The sequence below is a fragment of the Salmo trutta genome, chromosome 29 (assembly GCF_901001165.1).
Source record: "Salmo trutta chromosome 29, fSalTru1.1, whole genome shotgun sequence".
In the NCBI taxonomy this organism is placed as follows: Eukaryota; Metazoa; Chordata; class Actinopteri; order Salmoniformes; family Salmonidae; genus Salmo; species Salmo trutta.
The window spans coordinates 18,583,941-18,604,511 of record NC_042985.1 but is presented as its reverse complement, the minus strand read 5'-3'; the positions used below and the strand labels follow the sequence as shown (position 1 = coordinate 18,604,511).

The following is a 20,571-nucleotide window of genomic DNA, read 5'->3' as shown; positions in this document are numbered from 1 at the left end:
TTCATCTGTTAGCTAGGGCCTGGGCAGGAACAGCACACTGCCCTAGACACTGACAAGGAACACACACCACACCACAGCACAGATAAACACTACCTTACACACTACCTTACACACTACCTTACACACTATCTCACACACAAGTAACACACACAATAGCAACAGAACTACAGTCCTGGACTGCATGGTGTATTAGGTAGGCTTGGAAATGGGGTAACTGAAACTGGTAAGATTTCAGGGTATTGCTAAATTGGGCTAAAGATCAGGATTGAATGTGAAAACACTTCATTGACTGTGTGGTTGTAACTAAAAGGGATATATGCCTTTATAACAAGAAGGAGACTAGGACTTACTTTAGCAGCTTTGAGTAGGATCTCTCTCTCCTGTTCATCCTTCCTCTGCTTCTCTATCCTCTCCAGCTGCTCAAAGAACTTTAGCTGTGACCGCACGTCTGCCGACTGCTCATACCTCTCCTCATCCTGCAGAGACAGAGAGGGAGGGAAAGAAAAAGAGAATGAGTGGAGGAAAAATAACTTAAGATCCTAACAAGATCTCATTTTAACCACAAGTTTGGATAAACATATTACTACAACTTTAGACACCTCGTCTCTCTCAACCACCAGTTTGGATAACTAATCACAACTTTTCTTTGTTTACACTATCACCGCTTCTCGTTGTGTTAAATATGTTGTTCTGCACTTGGGAGATGGGAAGATGAGACAAGTTTCAGAAGAAAAACAAAGTTTGTGGGTCATCAAAAAGTGAATATGACAATTGTTTATTCCCTGTGTGTGTCTCTATCTCTCTGTTCTCCCCAACACCCTTTATCAGTTTCTCTCACTATCTCCCTGTCTGTGGCGATGTGAGGAGCTGGGTGGCAGAGCAGAGCACAGAGTGGAGTGACATCTGAGGGTTTGTCACCACGCGCACGTCTCTCTCATCCTTCCTCCCTCCTTTGTTCAGAGCTGAGCCTGCACTCCTCTCCTCCTCCGTAACTCAGTCGAGCCGTGCTTTCTCTTTCAGGCCGCCCGCCTGGGTTGGTTTTTTCGCTGATGTCAACAGAGTGGCTTCACAGAGACGAGGAGACTTCACGCATCTAACACGCCTCATTTCCAAACCGCAAAAAAGACTAAACAAGACAGGGACAGCTGTAGCCCACCACCCCTCTCCTCTGCCTCACATACACACAGGAAAACAGCTTTTCAAAGTTGCTATGTTTTTGCTTTATTTCTTTTACAAGGAGCAGAGTTGAATTTACTTTATTGTAAACCAATTAAATGTGGTTACATTGCTATATTCAAGGCTAAAAGTTAATGTCACCCATGCTGGTGTGCCAGACAGAGGCCTGAAAAAGATCTACCAGGTATTTTTCAAGTTTTGAAGAATATGTTTCTGTGGAAACTGTGCTATCGTGTTTAAAAAGCGCCCACCTCCTCATAGGTATGTCTGTCTCTGGCACGACTACTTACCTTACCGCCGTCCATCCTGTGCTGTGCGATGGAGGAGACCTTCTCCAGCACAGTGCGGAGTCGGGACTGGGTAGCGTGGGAGATGAAGTTCACCGCTTCCATAGGAACCTCTGACATGCCAAACTTCTTAGCTTAGGGTCACAGACAGACAGAAGGACTCTAACATTAATACACGCTGATCTCCCCAAATCCCAGTCCGAAAAGGCTTTTCATACTACTGAACCAAGCTGAGCCGAACCGAACCAAGCTGTAATGAGCTGGCCTGGTTCCACATCCACCATAGTTGTTGGAACCATGCTAAAAAGGACAAAGCAAAACATCTGAGCCAGCACAGTTTGGTTTAGGTCAGGACGATAGTGTGAAAAAGGTATTCGTTTAATAATGATAAAGCTCTGTCTAGACATTTTACAGTTCTAGTGCCATGTTGAGAATAGTATCCAAGTATGAATTGCCAAGCTCTTACTCTGCAGTCTTTCATGTGTGTAGCTGTAAACAACATTGGCCAACCTTAACTTTAAAGGGTCATTTCAACTAGTTTTCTGGCAGTAAACAGTTTGTGAAGTCATAATTCAGAGGACAGAGTTTAGGAGGTTAGGATCCGTTTTTCTTCCTTTTTAATATTCCATTAACAGAATGTTCTCTCTGGTACACTTTTAAGTAAACCACACCAATTATTTAAATCAGCCGTACTGTACATACATCTTTTCCCGGTCTAACATCTTGAAAGGATCGAGATCCGTATAAGCCTGATAATTAGTGTGAAAATTCTAAAACATTTTCTCGGGGTCGTAAGCGATGTCAAAAGGTAAAATACTAAAGGCTTCCACTCTCCTACAAACTGAGATCTTTAAGGCACCGAGACAAAGAAAGCCAAGTTCTCTATGAAAGAAATACCTTCCTCAATGTACAATGTAGTCCACACCAGCCCCTCACTTAGGACTATAGGAGAGTCTAAACAGCATTGAATTGCTTTAGTGTTAGTTTTCAACCACCTTAACAGGCTTTATTTTGTACTGTTTTTACTGGTAATCTCATCTGCCCGTAAAAAGAGAAAAATGAACTTTCTGCACTGAACACGAGTGAGTCTCTTTGGAGTTGAGTGCTTCTGTATGCGTCTCTGCAGAATTGGACCTCTGAGGTACCAGTGCACATTTACTTTGAGAGGCTATTCTAGAGAACTCCAGCTGTGCATATGTTCTAGGCCCTGGGAGTCAGAAGGGAGTTGCTGTTTGCGGTTTCACAAATGAAACTGGCCCACGGCTCAAGGACAAGCCTGAAGAACGATGGGGAGGGGGAGAGAGAAGAGAGACAGAAAGAGAGAAGGGGGTGAGAGGAGAGAGAGATATGGGAAGAGATAGAAAGAGAAAAAAGGAGAAAGAAAGAAAGAAACAGGGAGAGAGAAACAAGCTCCTCTCCTCCCAATCTGTGTGTGGACATTCTGAAAAACACAGGGTTCCCTGGTCCTCACCGGGTCTGAATCTACCCTGCCCCGCTGTACATCTCCCTGTCCAGTGGTGGCAGCAGAGAGCAGAGAGGGCAGCATGAAGCAGAGGGGTGAGTCAGGGCTGTGTACCACTGTGTGAGGAGGACCACATCCCCACTAGCCTCTGATTGAGCCGAGTTGGCAGGCTGGGGAGCCTCCCTTGGTTCTGCTGCCAGCTGAGAGTTCTCCACAGCCCATCACTGACACAACAAAGCCGCCCAAGTGCCACTTCCCCAGCAGGGGGCACCATGGCCTCCCACCCACCCGGCCCCCGCACAGCACCAAGCCCCCAGAGCAAGATTTACATTTTTAACCCCCTCCTCCCCAAGGCGACGGGATAACAACCTCACCAATGTACCGTCTAACAGCACATGACCTCTGGGCCTCATTGTCACTGTCACTGTGGATACTTAATTGAGGTAAAACAAGAAGAAACGTCTTAGCGCTAAAACTCCCTGTTGTGCTTGAATTCTATTCTACTGTGTGATTTATAATGCAACGTGTACTCAAGACTTAGTTGTTTATGGTAATATATATCCGTGTATCATCTCAGACTCACAAATAGGACAGTATCTGAATGTGGAGATCCAATCAAAAGACAGAAGAAGAACAAAATCAAGTCTTGTAACTCTCTTCCTTCAGTCCACAGGACAATCTGACAAGCAGCCTTCAAAAGACAGCTCTATAAAGTATTTATGTCAGGGCCTGGGGTCTAGTAAGTTCAGACAGACACTGAAGAATTCATTAAAGGAGGTGAAAGAACTGTTAAGTGCACCAAGTTTAAAATGAGGGAGGCCAGAAAGGAGCGTCTGCTCCGGCCTGCAACATCCCATCAGGGGAAGTAAATCAAACTGTCTGTCTTTAGTGATGACACTACAGATGCACAAACAACAAGGAGAATAGAAGAAAACACAAAGCTAACAGATAGATTTCATCACACACACACAGACAGGGGTCTGGCCTATATTTTCTAAACCAACACACGTTTGAAGGAACATGATTCTGTTTGGTACACACGTTCATGAATAAATTCAAGATAAATCTGAAGATAATAATCACTATGATGAAAATGAAGATCAGCGTCATTGGCAACACTTGATGATTATGGAATTATATTATGGAACTGGAGATAATACTAATCGTGAAGACAACGACACTGTACATGATTCCACCTCAATTCTCTATCATTTAATGACTTTAAAGACTTACTGTGTATGCAACTTCTATTGTTCTACTGCTGTGAACAAGGCCTCATCATCACACACTATAGAGGTTTCTCTAGTGAGGGAGTCATCATGTACTATAACGTACTGTAGTAGGGTTGTGTCCGTACCTGTCTCCAGGATGCGTCTGTGCAACAGGCCTGGGTGAAGGAAAGCCTCATCTTTACAGGAGCGGATGTGTGTTCCCACCAGCTCAGAGTTGGTGGCCAGGATACGGGCGCTCTCTTCATTCAGGTTCACCCCCGCCATGGACGCCACATCGTTAATGTCATCATCATCCCTGGAAACAAACAGATGGAGGATTCATTTTTTGAAGGGCTCTACAGATGTAGTTTGTTTTTGCAAACTTGTAGTGTATTTGAGTTTTAAAAAGGCATCTAAAGTTGTCATTTCCACTTGTTTTGCCCTCATGAAAAATGTATCAACCCCTACAAAAATGTCAATGAATTATAATCCAGATAATAATTCAAATGTCCTGTTGCTGCAGGACTATTTTCCTGCTGTAGCAAACTGGCTCAAATTAAGAGCCTACATCTGTACATTAACTCTTACAACAATGTCTGTATAAAACAATACTATATGTCTCCTTTTTACAGTATTAGTTTGCATGTCCCTATAGACAATTACAGGGCTGTTCATGTGGAAAACTGACTCTGATTTTCTCATTTCATTCAAGGTGCAATCGTACAGGGAATGTAGTGTATGCACTTACATTGTCATGATTCAGAGGTGTATAAGCTGCTCATAATAATACACTATTTTAATGGGTTTTATTCCATCCAGAGTCCATTTGAGTCAGCTTATAGTAGGATTGACAATGTTTGGATGGCGGGGAGCTGGGTAAGGATGCACAGGAGGATTGGAACTGCTGTGTGATGAATCTGGCAATATACTAATATCAACAAACACTGTATACAGACCACTCTGCTGAGAACAGCAATATCATCCAGTACTAGTCCAGAGGAAATAGCCACCACCATTTTGATTCACAACACGAGCTGGCTTCTCAATACATTGTTCATTTTCTTACATTTGAGCTTTTTTAGAATTCATACTTAGGTTTGGATCAGTAATATGTATTAGATATCGTATTTGAGGTAAACAGTAACAAGGGGATAAAGGACCAAGAAGACCCATTGAGGTCAAGGTCCTCCCCAAGGATGACCATCATTAAAAGAATGGGATGTCTGACCCAAACAGTTCACCTTTAATTTAGGTGTTGGGTGAATCTGAAATTGACAGTCGAGTGGGTGCTAATGTAACCGATGTGAAATGGCTAGTTAGTTAGCGGTGGTGCGCGCTAATAGCATTTCAATCAGTGACATCACTCGCTCTGAGACTTGAAGTAGGGTTCCCCTCGTTGCAAGGGCCGTGGCTTTTGTGGCGCGATGGGTAACGATGCTTCGTGGGTGTCAGTTGTTGATGTGTGCAAGGGTCCCTGGTTCGAGCCCAGGTTGGGGCGAAGAGAGGGACGGAACCTACACTGTTACACTAATGAATACTGTACCCTAACAGGGGAACGAGTGCTGTGGTAACCTGGTTGTGGCTGGCAATGCCCTGAGCTGATCATCCATGGAAATACTGCCTCCCTCCCTCGCCCGCTGGGCTGGAGGAACCACTGAGTGGCGGTGACAGAGGGCACAGAGAACCACAGAACACACACAGGGCAGCCGCTCACTCCCTCCCTTGCCCGCTCCCTCGCCCATTCCATCGCCTCCCCTCTAAACTATTTGACGTTCGCACCGCCAGCAGCCGCTGGTTCTGACCGTCAGTGTTGCGGGGGCCACGCACGTTGATGCTGCCTTGTTCCCTAGTCTCTGACCGCAGCGGGCGGGCGTGTGTGGGAACACATCGCCATCGTCAGCGGCAGGCATCGCACCCCGCTGATGTCTTCCTGTTCCTCTGTAAGGCCACAAGCACCTATATGAGTCCTGACATCCCGGCAGGAGGTTGACAAAGACGATTAGAGCTCCTTCCTGCACCAAGAGATCTCACTAGACCCTCTACTCACCCTGCCAGTCCCAGTCCTACTCTCTCTGAGTCTAATAATGAACCTCCATGTAGAATCTACCCAACAACACTCTCATGATACAGGAGATTACACTATGTTATTATTATATATCTCCCCTCCTACTGTAGGCTATACACTTTCATCTTCACCACCGTCATCTTCATCAACACCCTGGCCTCCTAACCTCATTATCCATTAAATAAATAAACCTTACATAAATCATCATATGTAATGATGATAAACACAAAGTTACACAACACAGCTAGTGGACATGGTCATGCTATGTTGTTATGCAAATAACTCCCTTATTCCTGATTCTTAATAGCACAGCTAGATGTCTCCTGTGTTTTGGTGGGGGTGGGGGGGGGGCTGACATGGCTGACATTATAAGGAGGGAATTAGATATGAAACGGACAACAACAACAAAAAGACTCCTGAACGAAAGTACAGAACCTTCTCCTCTCACTAATAAAGGTGAGATATAATTAGGTTCCACTATGGAGGAAAAGACACCTTTCAATGATTGGTTTGGCTTTGCTGCGGGACATGACACCCAGAGCTACATGAATACATATGCATGTATTTTCCATATCAAGCCTGGATGGGAGAGAGGGCACGCCATAGGTGGGGAGTTGGATTGCTCTGCCATTTAGAAGGAGCATGTGTATGTGTGGAATGGGGGCATCCAGTCAGGGTCCAGGATCCAGGGCCAGACAGGGATCGTCTCTGATACCTTCCCCCAGAGAGTGCCCCCTGTGCCAAGGAAGGGGTTGTCCACCGAGCCATCTGAGTGACTAACACCCCTGAGACCCCTCCATGTAGCTAGTCATACCTCACAGTGAGTGAGACACACACACAGTCACACACACAGTCACACATACAGGCTCAGGCCACTACAGCTTCCTTAGTTCCTCAATGCGTCCAGACCAGGCCGGACACACAGAGAGGGAACGTGCTTAAACTACAGTACACTGGCTTTGATACATATTGGCAGCAGTCAGCATTGTCTAAAGCGACAGCGGTAGTGCACTTTAGACAATGCTGACTGCTGCCAATATGTATCAAAGCCAGTGTACTGTAGTTTAAGCACGTTCCCTCTCTGTGTGTCCGGCCTGGTCTGGACGTGAATAAGCTGGATGGGGGCCGGGGTAGAGGGACGTATGCCCCAGACCAGACATAGAGTGGAGGGGCAGGAGGATTTGGGGGAATGATGGTGAGCTCACCGCTGGCATTTTAACCTTTATTTAACTAGACAAGTCAGTTAAGAACAAATTCTTATTTACAATGACGGCCTACCAGGGAACAGTGGGTTAACTGCCTTGTTCAGGGGCAGAACGACAGATTTTTACTTTGTTAGCGCCGGGATTCGATCCAGAAACCTTTCGGTAACTGGCCCAACTCTCTAACCACTAGGCTACCTGCCACGGCATTGGGCTGAGGGGGCGACGTCTGAGACGGCTGAGGGCTGAGAACTAGGGGATGAGGGCCGGCTGTGATTAAAGCGGATGTTGGGTGTTTACAGAAAGCATGGAGGGAGAGACCAGCTGCTTCCACTCAGCAATGTAAAACTACACTGTCTGTCTGTCTGTCTGTCTGTCTGTCTGTCTGTCTGTCTGTCTGTCTGTCTGTCTGTCTGTCTGTCTGTCTGTCGTCACCACCACAGAGCACACTGGAACTCACATAACAACCCAGCACAACCCATCACAACACAGCACATCACTACACAGCACACCACAACACATCACAATGCAACACAACACATCACATCAATGCACATCACAACGCAACACAACACATCACAGCACAATACAACCCATCACAACACATCACAGCACAACACATCACAGCACAATGCAACCCATCACAACACAACACAGCACAATACAACCCATCACAGCACAATACAACGCATCACATCACAGCACAATACAACCCATCACAACACATCACTACACAGCACATCACTACACAGCACAATACAACCCATCACAACACATCACAGCACAATACAACCCATCACAACACATCACATCACTACACAGCACATCACTACACAGCACAATGCAACCCATCACATCACAGCACAATACAACCCATCACAAAACAACACATCACTACACAGCACATCACATCACAGCACAATACAACCCATCACATCACATCACAGCACAATACAACCCATCACAACACAACACATCACATCACAGCACAATACAACACATCACTACACAACACATCACATCACAACACATCACAGCACAATACAACCCATCACTACACAGCACATCACTACACAGCACATCACAGCACAATACAACCCATCACAACACAGCACATCACAACACCACAACACAGCACATTACAACACAACAGATAAATAAATACATAGGTCAAGGATGGAGACACTAGAGGGGTTATGCCTGGTTGATTATATTTGGACCATGTTTGACTGGTTATAAACTGAATCTCTGAGATCATAGTCTATTCAACCCCTATCCACTTAGCTATTCAACCCTAGCATTATATTCTTCACAAAGGGAAACAATACAAATCTGATGTTACACAAAACACCATCTACATAGCACAACACTGGGGAGTGGAAGGAGGGGGGAGTATTTAAGATCAAACAAAGAAATGCCTACAGTATAATCTCAGTATCATCACTATTTTAAGGAGGGGGGAGACTCCCACCATCCCTCCCCATTTCTGGCCTATTGCGCACCCATGCTGGGAGGGAGTGGCTGAGAGTGCTCTGAGGTGAGAGGATATACACACGCCACAGGGCTCTGTTCCAACATGCTCTTATGTCCTCAGGAGGGGAACAGTATAGAGGTACATACAGCCCTGCCCTACCAGGGACTACTACACTACACAGCGAGGTGTAGTCCATGTCAACAAGCAGAGTAGAGGGGGTAGTGCCGGTGAGGATATATAAACCCTATTTGATTGAGCTGACATGAAACCAGTGTGTAGCCTATGTACTGTATGGTTAGCCAGTATAGTGGACTGCTAGGGCAGGGAGGCAATGCGTGGTTTGTGTAAACACGGAGGCAGAAGCACCAGAGGGAAAAGGTTGTCAGTAACAAGCAGCCCTGACAGCTTAATTATCAAGGCCACTAAAGATTTATTGGTTTATCAATCAGGGCCCGGGGCGGCTACTTTCCCCTCAGGAGGGGAGGCCCTTACCATGAACCCGGTGGCCTACTATGAGCTCGGAGCCAGTGGTGTAAAGTAACTAAGTAAAAACACTTTGAAGCACTACTTAAGTATTTTTGGGGGTATCTGTACTGTACTTTTACTCACCTACATTCATAAAGAAAATAATGTACTTTTTACTCAATACATTTTCCCTGATAACCAAAAGTACTCGTTACATTTTGAATGCGTAGCAGGACAGGAAAATGTACATACATACGCACGCACACACAAACTACGATGTGCGCAATCACGCATGTACACACACATAAGCACCTATACTTATAGGTCAGATCGCAAAGATCATTGTTCATTAAGACGTTTTTTACAAAGATGAAACGAGCTGAAGAACCTGGAGGGAGGGTGGGGGTAACTATAACAGGGGGTAATTATAAACATCTATATTAACAGGGGGTAACCATAAACATCTATATTAACAGGGGGTAACCATAAACATCTATATTAACAGGGAGCAACCATAAACATCTATATTAACAGGGGGCAACCATAAACATCTATATTAACAGGGGGTAACCATAAACATCTATATTAACAGGGGGTAACCATAAACATCTATATTAACAGGGGGTTAGCATAAACATCTATATTAACAGGGGGCAACCATAAACATCTATATTAACAGGGGGTAACCATAAACATCTATATTAACAGGGGGTAACCATAAACATCTATATTAACAGGGGGTAACCATAAACATCTATATTAACAGGGGGCAACCATAAACATCTATATTAACAGGGGGGTAACCATAAACATCTATATTAACAGGGGGCAACCATAAACATCTATATTAACAGGGGGTAACCATAAACATCTATATTAACAGGGGGTAACCATAAACATCTATATTAACAGGGGGTAACCATAAACATCTATATTAACAGGGGGTAACCATAAACATCTATATTAACAGGGGGTAACCATAAACATCTATATTAACAGGGGGTAACCATAAACATCTATATTAACAGGGAGCAACCATAAACATCTATATTAACAGGGGGCAACCATAAACATCTATATTAACAGGGGGTAACCATAAACATCTATATTAACAGGGGGTAACCATAAACATCTATATTAACAGGGGGTTAGCATAAACATCTATATTAACAGGGGGCAACCATAAACATCTATATTAACAGGGGGTAACCATAAACATCTATATTAACAGGGGGTAACCATAAACATCTATATTAACAGGGGGTAACCATAAACATCTATATTAACAGGGGGCAACCATAAACATCTATATTAACAGGGGGTAACCATAAACATCTATATTAACAGGGGGCAACCATAAACATCTATATTAACAGGGGGTAACCATAAACATCTATATTAACAGGGGGTAACCATAAACATCTATATTAACAGGGGGTAACCATAAACATCTATATTAACAGGGGGTAACCATAAACATCTATATTAACAGGGGGTAACCATAAACATCTATATTAACAGGGGGTAACCATAAACATCTATATTAACAGGGGGCAACCATAAACATCTATATTAACAGGGGGCAACCATAAACATCTATATTAACAGGGGGCAACCATAAACATCTATATTAACAGGGGTCAACCATAAACATCTATATTAACAGGGGGCAACCATAAACATCTATATTAACAGGGGGTAACCATAAACATCTATATTAACAGGGGGCAACCATAAACATCTATATTAACAGGGGGCAACCATAAACATCTATATTAACAGGGGGTAACCATAAACATCTATATTAACAGGGGGTAACCATAAACATCTATATTAACAGGGGGCAACCATAAACATCTATATTAACAGGGGGTAACCATAAACATCTATATTAACAGGGGGTAACCATAAACATCTATATTAACAGGGGGCAACCATAAACATCTATATTAACAGGGGGTAACCATAAACATCTATATTAACAGGGGGCAACCATAAACATCTATATTAACAGGGGGTAACCATAAACATTAACAGGGGGCAACACAAGTGTAGACAACATTGTGCCATTTTATTTAGAACAGGGTCATTAGCTAGTGTTCATCCATGTACATGTTTTCGATAATGACCCTGTTAGTACTTAACTTTTAGTAGTTCATTATCATTCCTACCAAAGAGTTGGAACAGGAATCCAGCGCATTGATGAGAGTATGAATTACTCTGAATGATCTATTGGCTGGGAGAGAGGGAATGTTGCTATGTGACAGGCGAAGAAAAAGTAGAGAGAGAGAGAGAGACAGAGAGAGACAGAGACAGAGACAGAGAGACAGAGAGACAGCGACAGAGAGACAGAGAGAGACAAACAGAGACAGAGATAGTGAGAGACAGACAGAGAGAGATAGAGAGAGAGACAAACAGAGACAGAGAGAGAGACAGAGAGATAGAGACAGAGACAAACAGAGACAGAGATAGAGAGAGACAGACAGAGACAGACAGAGAGAGACAAACAGAGACAGAGATAGAGATAGAGAGACAGAGAGATAGAAATAGAGACAGAGACAAACAGAGACAGAGATAGAGAGAGACAGACAGAGACAGACAGAGAGAAAGATAGAGACAGAGAGAGAGAGAGAGAGAGTCAGGCAGATGACAGGATGAAAACTCATGGCCTGAGCTGAGAGTGTAGCCTGTAGTCATCCAAGTTATCTTGGTGAAATGCTGCCCCCATGTGCTGGCTGTCCATAACACTCAGTAAGACTCTTTCTCTCTTTTCCTCCCTCTTCTCTCTACCTGAAGAGGTGCACAGAACCAGCGTTTTGTACCTGAAAGAACCGCCTCCGGGATCGTTCAGCTTGTTTTTCTGATTTCCAGAGCCCTTAACGGCAAAACCCACAGGACTTTTGCCTGCTTGGAACGTGGCTCCCTTGCTGACAGTGCCTGGGAAACACAAACACACACACACACACACACACACACACACACACACACACACACACACACACACACAGTAATATTATTATGAGCTGTCCCCTCGTATTGTTGTCAAACCTGCTCCTGTCTGAAGACTTTCTTTAACCATCTCTGTCACACTGGGGAGAGAAGAGGGAGACCAGGGGAGAGAAGAGGGAGACCAGGGGAGAGAAGAGGGAGACCAGGGGAGAGAAGAGGGAGACCAGGGGAGAGAAGAGGGAGACCAGGGGAGACAGAGCAGCATCACAACGTAGGCAGATCTCCCCAGGTTTGTATAGACAACATCATTCTGTCAATATCACTGCGCTTCACCGGTTCTCCTTACACTCCAAAACCGCATCCTGCTTGGAGACACGTTTTATGGAGAGGCACAAGGACTGCCAGAGTGAATTTAAACTTGATTTTAACAGGCATGTTCCTAGCCAAGAGGCACAAAGTATTTTTAGAAACTTTTCCCACATTCCAATTTATGGGCATAAAACAACCTACAGATCTTTCACTGCAGGCAATCTGAGGAAGGGGCAAATCCAATGTGTATGCACCTCTGATCACACACATGCACACACAAATACACACACCTGAGAGCACACCACACTCTTTGGGGACCAGTATGGTATTTAGGGGATGTTTTAGGGCTTGCTTCAGTGTGTTCAGTCAGTGTTTGTGAATCAGTGAGATGGTAGCAGTGTAAATGTTTGATGAAAGGATGGGGTACAGCAGGATAGGAAACACCTGTTCTCAGCTCTCCTATCTGTCTGGTGTGAGATAAGGACTCTCTGTAGTACCATAGGAAATATGTAACAAAGAATGGAGATACGCAATAGTCACCTTGCGTTCTTAATGGTGTGATCACCATGGGCATCCTGACCTGGCAACCAGCGGTGCCCGCTTGCTTGATACCCTGAGGAGAGAGAGAGAGAGCGAGAGAGAGATGGAGAGAGGGAAGAAGAAGAAGAATGGTAAATACAATGAAAAGCAGGTCTTGTGACATTTAAATTGATTGATCCCAATTCATTTTGACATTAAAAAAGTTATCTGTACGGGGAGGGAGGAATGGGCCAGTGTGTGTGTGTGTCGGCATAAAACAACGGGAGGAGGAAGAGGAGGAACAGCAGAGTGAAAAAGTAAAGACAGAGAAGAGAAGAGAAGAGGAGAGGAGAGGAGAGGAGAGGAGAAGAGAGAAGAGGAGAGGAGAGGAGAGAAGAGGAGAGGAGAGGAGAAGAGGAGAGGAGAGGAGAGGAGAGGAGAGGAGAGGAGAGGAGAGGAGAGGAGAGGAGAGGAGAGGAGAGGAGAGGAGAAGAGAGGAGAGGAGAGGAGAAGAGAGGAGAGGAGATGCTTCTGCACTAATAGAGACACTTCCTTCCTAGCATGCAGCCAAGCTGTGGGACAGGCCTGAGGCCCAGCCATCCATTCACACCAGTTTGCTTCTCACTGCATATTTTTTAGCCTTGTTTTCCATTCCCTGACACATGCTATATTACTGTTCAAGGCTTGAAAAAGATAGAGGCCATTTCTCCCTGAGATCCCCTGCAAGGCCTCAAAGAGGAAAATACATTCAGCAGCCAGAATAGAGAAGGTAGCACCTCTGGCATTCTCACAACACAGTTTGAGGAAATCACAGGTAAGTACCAGATTCAAAAATTGGGGACATTTTTTGGGTTGTTTTAGGAACACACTATAAAGAACACATAGGGTTCCCTGGTTCCAAAACCTGAACCACGTTTTAGCTTCAGACTGGTGTTATACCAGGAGCTATACTCTAGTAATTACAACTGATTTGAATGTCAGACCGTTGGTGACCGTTGGTGACACACACAGGATCAGTCCAGCCAATAGTCTGGTGGGAGAGCAGAGAGCTGGCAGAGCAGTGTGTGTCTCTCTGTGTGTGCATGTGTGTGTGTGTGTGTGTGTGTGTGTGTGTGTGTGTGTGTGTGTGTAGGCTGGCAGAGCAGAGTCAGAGTCCTCTGTGACTGTGCTCCACTACAGTAACTGCTGAACAGCTGCAGCCACACAGAGCAGCTCTCAAACTGACCCAGCTATGACCTAGTTACCTCCCCTCACCCACGACCCTCCCAACCAGCAGCAGATGAGTGGTGTGGAGGGCACCACCACCACCACCACCCAGCCCTGTGCCCCAGCCCTGTGCCCCAGCCCTGTGCCCCAGCCCTGTGCCCCAGCCCAGGCTACCCTGCCAGTCTGTCCTCAGAGGGGGATGTCCCCGCCAGCATCGGATGCCAGCGGGCCCTGACCTTGGGTAGTCTCCATGGAGGCCTCTCCTCTGTGAGCCAGCAAAGCGCTCAATTGACTCACATGTGTATACACACACACCGCTGGGCACAGGCATAGCCATACACACACACACACACACACACACACACACACACACACACACACACACACACACACACACACACAAACGTATACATACACACAGGCCACATGGGAGTGCACTGATCCAGCCCCGTGGCCAGCTGCCTTGGCTAAGCCTCTGTATGGTCTGTGGTGTGCTGGCCTAGCCTGTCAGTGAAGCCGTTCTCCACTGGAACACATCCAGCTGTCTCAGTCTCTGAGCAATGGGAGAGACATCTCTACTACTGGGGCCTGGGGAACCTTACTCATTACTCCTTTGGTGCTTAGGTACATACCAAGACAAATGACCTTGGATTTAGTGAAGACGCAATCAAGCTTTGGAAATCTAGAACAAACACTTATTTACCCCACTGATAAGTAAGTATCAGAGTATTACAGTATCATCAACCTTAACAACAGAACCGTGGCCAAAACATGTTCTATTAGTTCTAATACTTCCACAGGGGGTCATAACCAGGGGTCATCTATGTTTGGGCCAGTGGACTGTATGACTGTGGCTGGAAGTGTGAGTGTACTGTACCTACCAGGGCAGCTGTGTGTCCCTGGGCCCCGACACTGGCCCCCGTGGTGCTGACGCTGTTGGGGAGGCGGCCGCGGACAGCTGGGCTGGTGCCTGTGGTGGGGGTGGCCTGCGGCAGAGGCTGGATCAGGGAATGCTGAATGTTGAGCAGAGACAGCCGCAGGGCCGGGAGGCTTTTCTGTTGACGGGCAGATCACACACAACAGGGGGATTAACATACAGTACATGGTAAAAACAAGCCATTAAATGTTTTTATTTATTCTAAATTATCAAATGTGCAAATTATTATTACATTGTTGTACAAATATAGATATCATTATAACAAATAAATCTCCCAAATCATGAATATTAAAATGACGTGTATTATACTTGACATGTATGCTCAATGGACAAGTGCTCATCTATTAGCCAAACATTTGGGACAAACACTCCAGCAGTAGACCTGAAAAATGTTTGGTCTGTGGCATATTTTGACATAAACGTCCTAACATTGCATGACAACATGACTGTGTTTGTGGCTGGCTGGCTCTGCGGAGGGAGGAAGGGCTGGGTGGCAGTGGCATGATGTGACACTCATCACGGATGGCTGGAGAGGCCTGCTGGCGAGTGGCACGGACAGCTGCAGGGGCCACTGTCACACACAGTCTGGAGTCAGGCCAGGGGAGTGGCCCCTGCCTGGGTCACATGGGCTGGCCTCTCCACTGCCACTCTGGCTGTTTTACGTTCTCCACCTTTCTCCTGAAGGGTACACTTGAACACTTTCTTACATTGATTTTACAATGGTAGAAACTCCCTCCAGACAATGTTTTCACCAACCAATGCTTTTACAGACATGACGGGGAGTGTCCAAATGTAGCCTGAGTAGATACAGTACAAACCTTGAGGAAGGGGACCAGGTAGGGCTGAGGAGACGACTTGAGCTCTGACTGCAGTCTGTTGGTGAACTCCTCAGGCTCAATCTTAGCATCCTGTGAGCAGGAGAAGAGAAGGAGGTGTTTTAACCCCTCAGCTCCTTGTTATGTGATGTGACACACTTGTACAACAGAGAGCAGAGCATGTGATTGAGGCGATGTGCAATGTGATTTCTGAGCACATTGAGATGAGGGGAAATCACCTCAACCATGGTGTTGATATTGATTTACATTTTAACATCCCCCTGGGAAACATCTCATTAACAACTCTGAATAAATAATATCCTAAACAACAGCATCATTCTGGATTATGTAACAGTTTAATGCTGCCATCTACAGATGAAGAAATACATTACATCACACAACCTGTCAATGTCAGAAATATTCTTCCTACACTCTTAGGCTCCCCATAGGAGAACCCTTTTTGGTTCCAGGTAGAATTATTTTGGGTTCCATGTGTAAAGGGCTCTACCTAAAATCAAAAGGGTTCTTCAAAGGGTTATCGTATTTGGACAGCCAAAGAACCCTTTTTGGTTCTATATAGCACCTTTTTTTCTAAGAGTGTAGGGCAAGGAAAGTAGTATTCCATGTTTCTCTGTTGATAAGACAGTAATGTAGAGATAATGTAGAAATAATGTAATACAGTGGTAATGTAGAGGTAATATAATGAGTTAAGGTAGTGAGACTCACCAGTAGATCCTGGACCAGTGACTTGACATTTTTGGAGGTCTCAGGTGACGGAGAGTTGTGGGAAGCCAGCTTTATCAGGGTGGCCAAGAAGTTCTTACACTTCTTCACATTCTCCTGCATCTCCTAGGAAATGGCAAATTCAATAAGCATGTAAAGATATGATTTTATCAATAAATATGTAGGACACTTTATCTTTCAGTGTTTGGGGATCGGAGAGGACACTGGGGAAGAGTGTGTTAGTGTATGTACATGTGTTTGTGTGTGAGGCTATGCCCACTATGCCCAGCTGTGTGGGGCCATGGCCATGGTGGTGACACAGCCAGCCAGCTGGCAGCTGTGGCAGCACTGGGGCTTGAGGAGCCTAACCAGCCCAGAGGAGGCTGGAAGACTGGAGCAGAGCAGAGTACAGACCTGGGAGATGACAGAGGCTCCTGGGGCTGCAGGGGCGCTGGTCTGCGGGGGCAGGGCTGGCTGCGAGGAGGCCTGGGCCCCAGCCTGGACCTGGGGGGCCATCACCACGGGGGCCTGGGGGGCCATCACCACGGGGGCCTGTTGGGGAGCCGTCACTGCCACAGCCGGCGCCATGGGGCCCTTCTGGAAGAGCAAGGAGCAGACAGAGAGATAAACAGGACGTGAAGGGAGCTTCCAGCAAGGCCACAGAGAACAGGAGGGAAACAGCACGGCGCTCCTGTCACATCGGGTGTCCTGACTTCTGTGGACATTGCTTAACAGAGAGGAGGGGAGGAGAGGGGACTGGGGGACTGGGGGACATTCATGCAAAACAGCTCCTGCCAATAATGATGCACCTGACTAGAAAACCCTAAACATACCAGTAATCCCCCACCTGTGTCCCCCCACTGGTCTTGGCCAAAACTCTGTAAAGTTCCAGCAATACACAAATAATTACATTTTGACTGAATATATCATTCAATAATTAACTCTCTACTCTGTTAAAAGGGTCAGATGGGATGCGCCCAGATTAGAAAAACTAGGTTTGTGTTGGTAAAGAGGTGAGGAGGAGGAAGAGGAGGCGGACGACAACGAAGAGGAGGAGAAAGGGAAGAAGGAAGAAGAGAAACAGGATGAAGAGATGGGTAGAGGAGGAGGGTCTGAGAGGGATGGAAGGATGGAGAGATGGGAAGTTCTGTAGTGGAGAGTCTGCTCACAGAAGGTGGCGCAGTGGAGGAGGAGATCTGGAGGACAGGACTAGGAGTGGGAGAGGAAGACTGCACCATCTTGGCCTGGACAGGAGAAGGACATGGCCGAATAGCCTGAGAGGTCACAGGAGACTGCAGAAAATATACAGAGAGAAAGAAAAAGAAAGAAAAAGAGACAGGGTCAGTATAGGAGGAGGGGCGGTGAGACAGGATCAGTATAGGAGGAGGGGCGGTGAGACAGGGTCAGTATAGGAGGAGGGGCGGTGAGACAGGGTCAGTATAGGAGGAGGGCGGTGAGACAGGGTCAGTATAGGAGGAGGGGCGGTGAGACAGGGTCAGTATAGGAGGAGGGGCGGTGAGACAGGGTCAGTATAGGAGGAGGGGGGGGTGAGACAGGATCAGTATAGGAGGAGGGGCGGTGAGACAGGGTCAGTATAGGAGGAGGGGCGGTGAGACAGGATCAGTATAGGAGGAGGGGCGGTGAGACAGGGTCAGTATAGGAGGAGGGGCGGTGAGACAGGATCAGTATAGGAGGAGGGGCGGTGAGACAGGATCAGTATAGGAGGAGGGGTGGTGAGACAGGGTCAGTATAGGAGGAGGGGCGGTGAGACAGGATCAGTATAGGAGGAGGGGCGGTGAGACAGGATCAGTATAGGAGGAGGGGCGGTGAGACAGGGTCAGTATAGGAGGAGGGGCGGTGAGACAGGGTCAGTATAGGAGGAGGGGCGGTGAGACAGGGTCAGTATAGGAGGAGGGGCGGTGAGACAGGGTCAGTATAGGAGGAGGGGCGGTGAGACAGGGTCAGTATAGGAGGAGGGGCGGTGAGACAGGGTCAGTATAGGAGGAGGGGCGGTGAGACAGGGTCAGTATAGGAGGAGGGGCGGTGAGACAGGATCAGTATAGGAGGAGGGGTGGTGAGACAGGGTCAGTATAGGAGGAGGGGCGGTGAGACAGGATCAGTATAGGAGGAGGGGCGGTGAGACAGGGTCAGTATAGGAGGAGGGGCGGTGAGACAGGATCAGTATAGGAGGAGGGGCGGTGAGACAGGATCAGTATAGGAGGAGGGGTGGTGAGACAGGATCAGTATAGGAGGAGGGGTGGTGAGACAGGGTCAGTATAGGAGGAGGGGCGGTGAGACAGGATCAGTATAGGAGGAGGGGTGGTGAGACAGGATCAGTATAGGAGGAGGGGCGGTGAGACAGGATCAGTATAGGAGGAGGGGTGGTGAGACAGGGTCAGTATAGGAGGAGGGGCGGTGAGACAGGATCAGTATAGGAGGAGGGGCGGTTAGACAGGGTCAGTATAGGAGGAGGGGCGGTGAGACAGGATCAGTATAGGAGGAGGGGTGGTGAGACAGGGTCAGTATAGGAGGAGGGGCGGTGAGACAGGATCAGTATAGGAGGAGGGGCGGTGAGACAGGGTCAGTATAGGAGGAGGGGCGGGTGAGACAGGATCAGTATAGGAGGAGGGGTGGTGAGACAGGGTCAGTATAGGAGGAGGGGCGGTGAGACAGGGTCAGTATAGGAGGAGGGGCGGTGAGACAGGGTCAGTATAGGAGGAGGGGCGGTGAGACAGGGTCAGTATAGGAGGAGGGGTGGTGAGACAGGGTCAGTATAGGAGGAGGGGCGGTGAGACACGGTCAGTATAGGAGGAGGGGCGGTGAGACAGGGTCAGTATAGGAGGAGGGGCGGTGAGACAGGGTCAGTATAGGAGGAGGGGCGGTGAGACAGGATCAGTATAGGAGGAGGGGCGGTGAGACAGGGTCAGTATAGGAGGAGGGGCGGTGAGACAGGATCAGTATAGGAGGAGGGGCGGTGAGACGGGGTCAGTATAGGAGGAGGGTCAGGTGAGACAGGGTCACAGGTGGGGGGGTGAAGAAGGAAAGAGAGAATGACAAAGAGAGAGGGGACAGAGAGAAAACACAAAGCAACGTGCCTTCAGGACGAGGAGAAGGAGAAATGCAACATGCCCTGAAGACGTGGAGGAGAAAGGTCATTATAGTAGGAAGTGACAGTAAATCACTGTGGATCCAAAGGATGAAACAGAGAGGATCTGATCTGATCCAGAGAGGAACAGAAGAGAAAACACTGCGATGCTGATGCCGAGGGTAAGGTACAGTAATACTATTCAATGGGAAGGACTAAAAAAGTTCCTTTAATACAATGAGGGTCCCAACTAATATGAATGAATCAGTGTCCGTTAAATTTTGTCTTTTTCATTAACCCCTTCTTCTCCCCAATTTCGTGGTATCCTATTGGTAGTTACAGTCTTGTTTCATCGCTGCAACTCCCATACGGACTCGGGAGAGGTAAAGGTCGAGAGCCGTGCGTCCTCCAAAACACAACCCAACCAAGCCGCACTGCTTCTTGACACAATGCCACCTTAACCCGGAAACCAGCCACACCAATATGTCGGAGGAAACAGCGTACACCTGGCTACCGTGTCAGTGTGCACTGAACCCGGCCCGCCACAGGAGTCTCTAGTGCGCGATGGGACAAGGACATCCCTGCCGGCCAAACCCTCCCCTAACCCGGACAATGCTGGGCCAATTGTGCGCCGCCCAATGGCCTCCCCGTCACAGCCGGCTGCGACAGAGTCTGGACTCGAACCC

The 20,571-nt window shown here is 47.0% G+C and overlaps 1 protein-coding gene across 1 annotated transcript in view; it reads right to left on the bottom strand.

Moving 5' to 3' along the window:
* The window catches only part of LOC115167046 (transcription initiation factor TFIID subunit 4), a 107,919-nt gene that overhangs the window by 52,004 nt on the left and 35,344 nt on the right, over nt 1-20,571 (bottom strand). The window contains exons 3-11 of the mRNA XM_029721084.1: nt 17,215-17,397; nt 16,804-16,926; nt 16,081-16,170; nt 15,207-15,380; nt 13,141-13,213; nt 12,165-12,279; nt 4,283-4,452; nt 1,467-1,597; nt 351-476 (exon numbers count right to left, since the gene is read on the bottom strand). Of these exons, the coding sequence (XP_029576944.1) occupies nt 351-476; nt 1,467-1,597; nt 4,283-4,452; nt 12,165-12,279; nt 13,141-13,213; nt 15,207-15,380; nt 16,081-16,170; nt 16,804-16,926; nt 17,215-17,397 (1,185 nt within the window). The remainder of the gene's footprint in view (nt 1-350; nt 477-1,466; nt 1,598-4,282; nt 4,453-12,164; nt 12,280-13,140; nt 13,214-15,206; nt 15,381-16,080; nt 16,171-16,803; nt 16,927-17,214; nt 17,398-20,571) is intronic.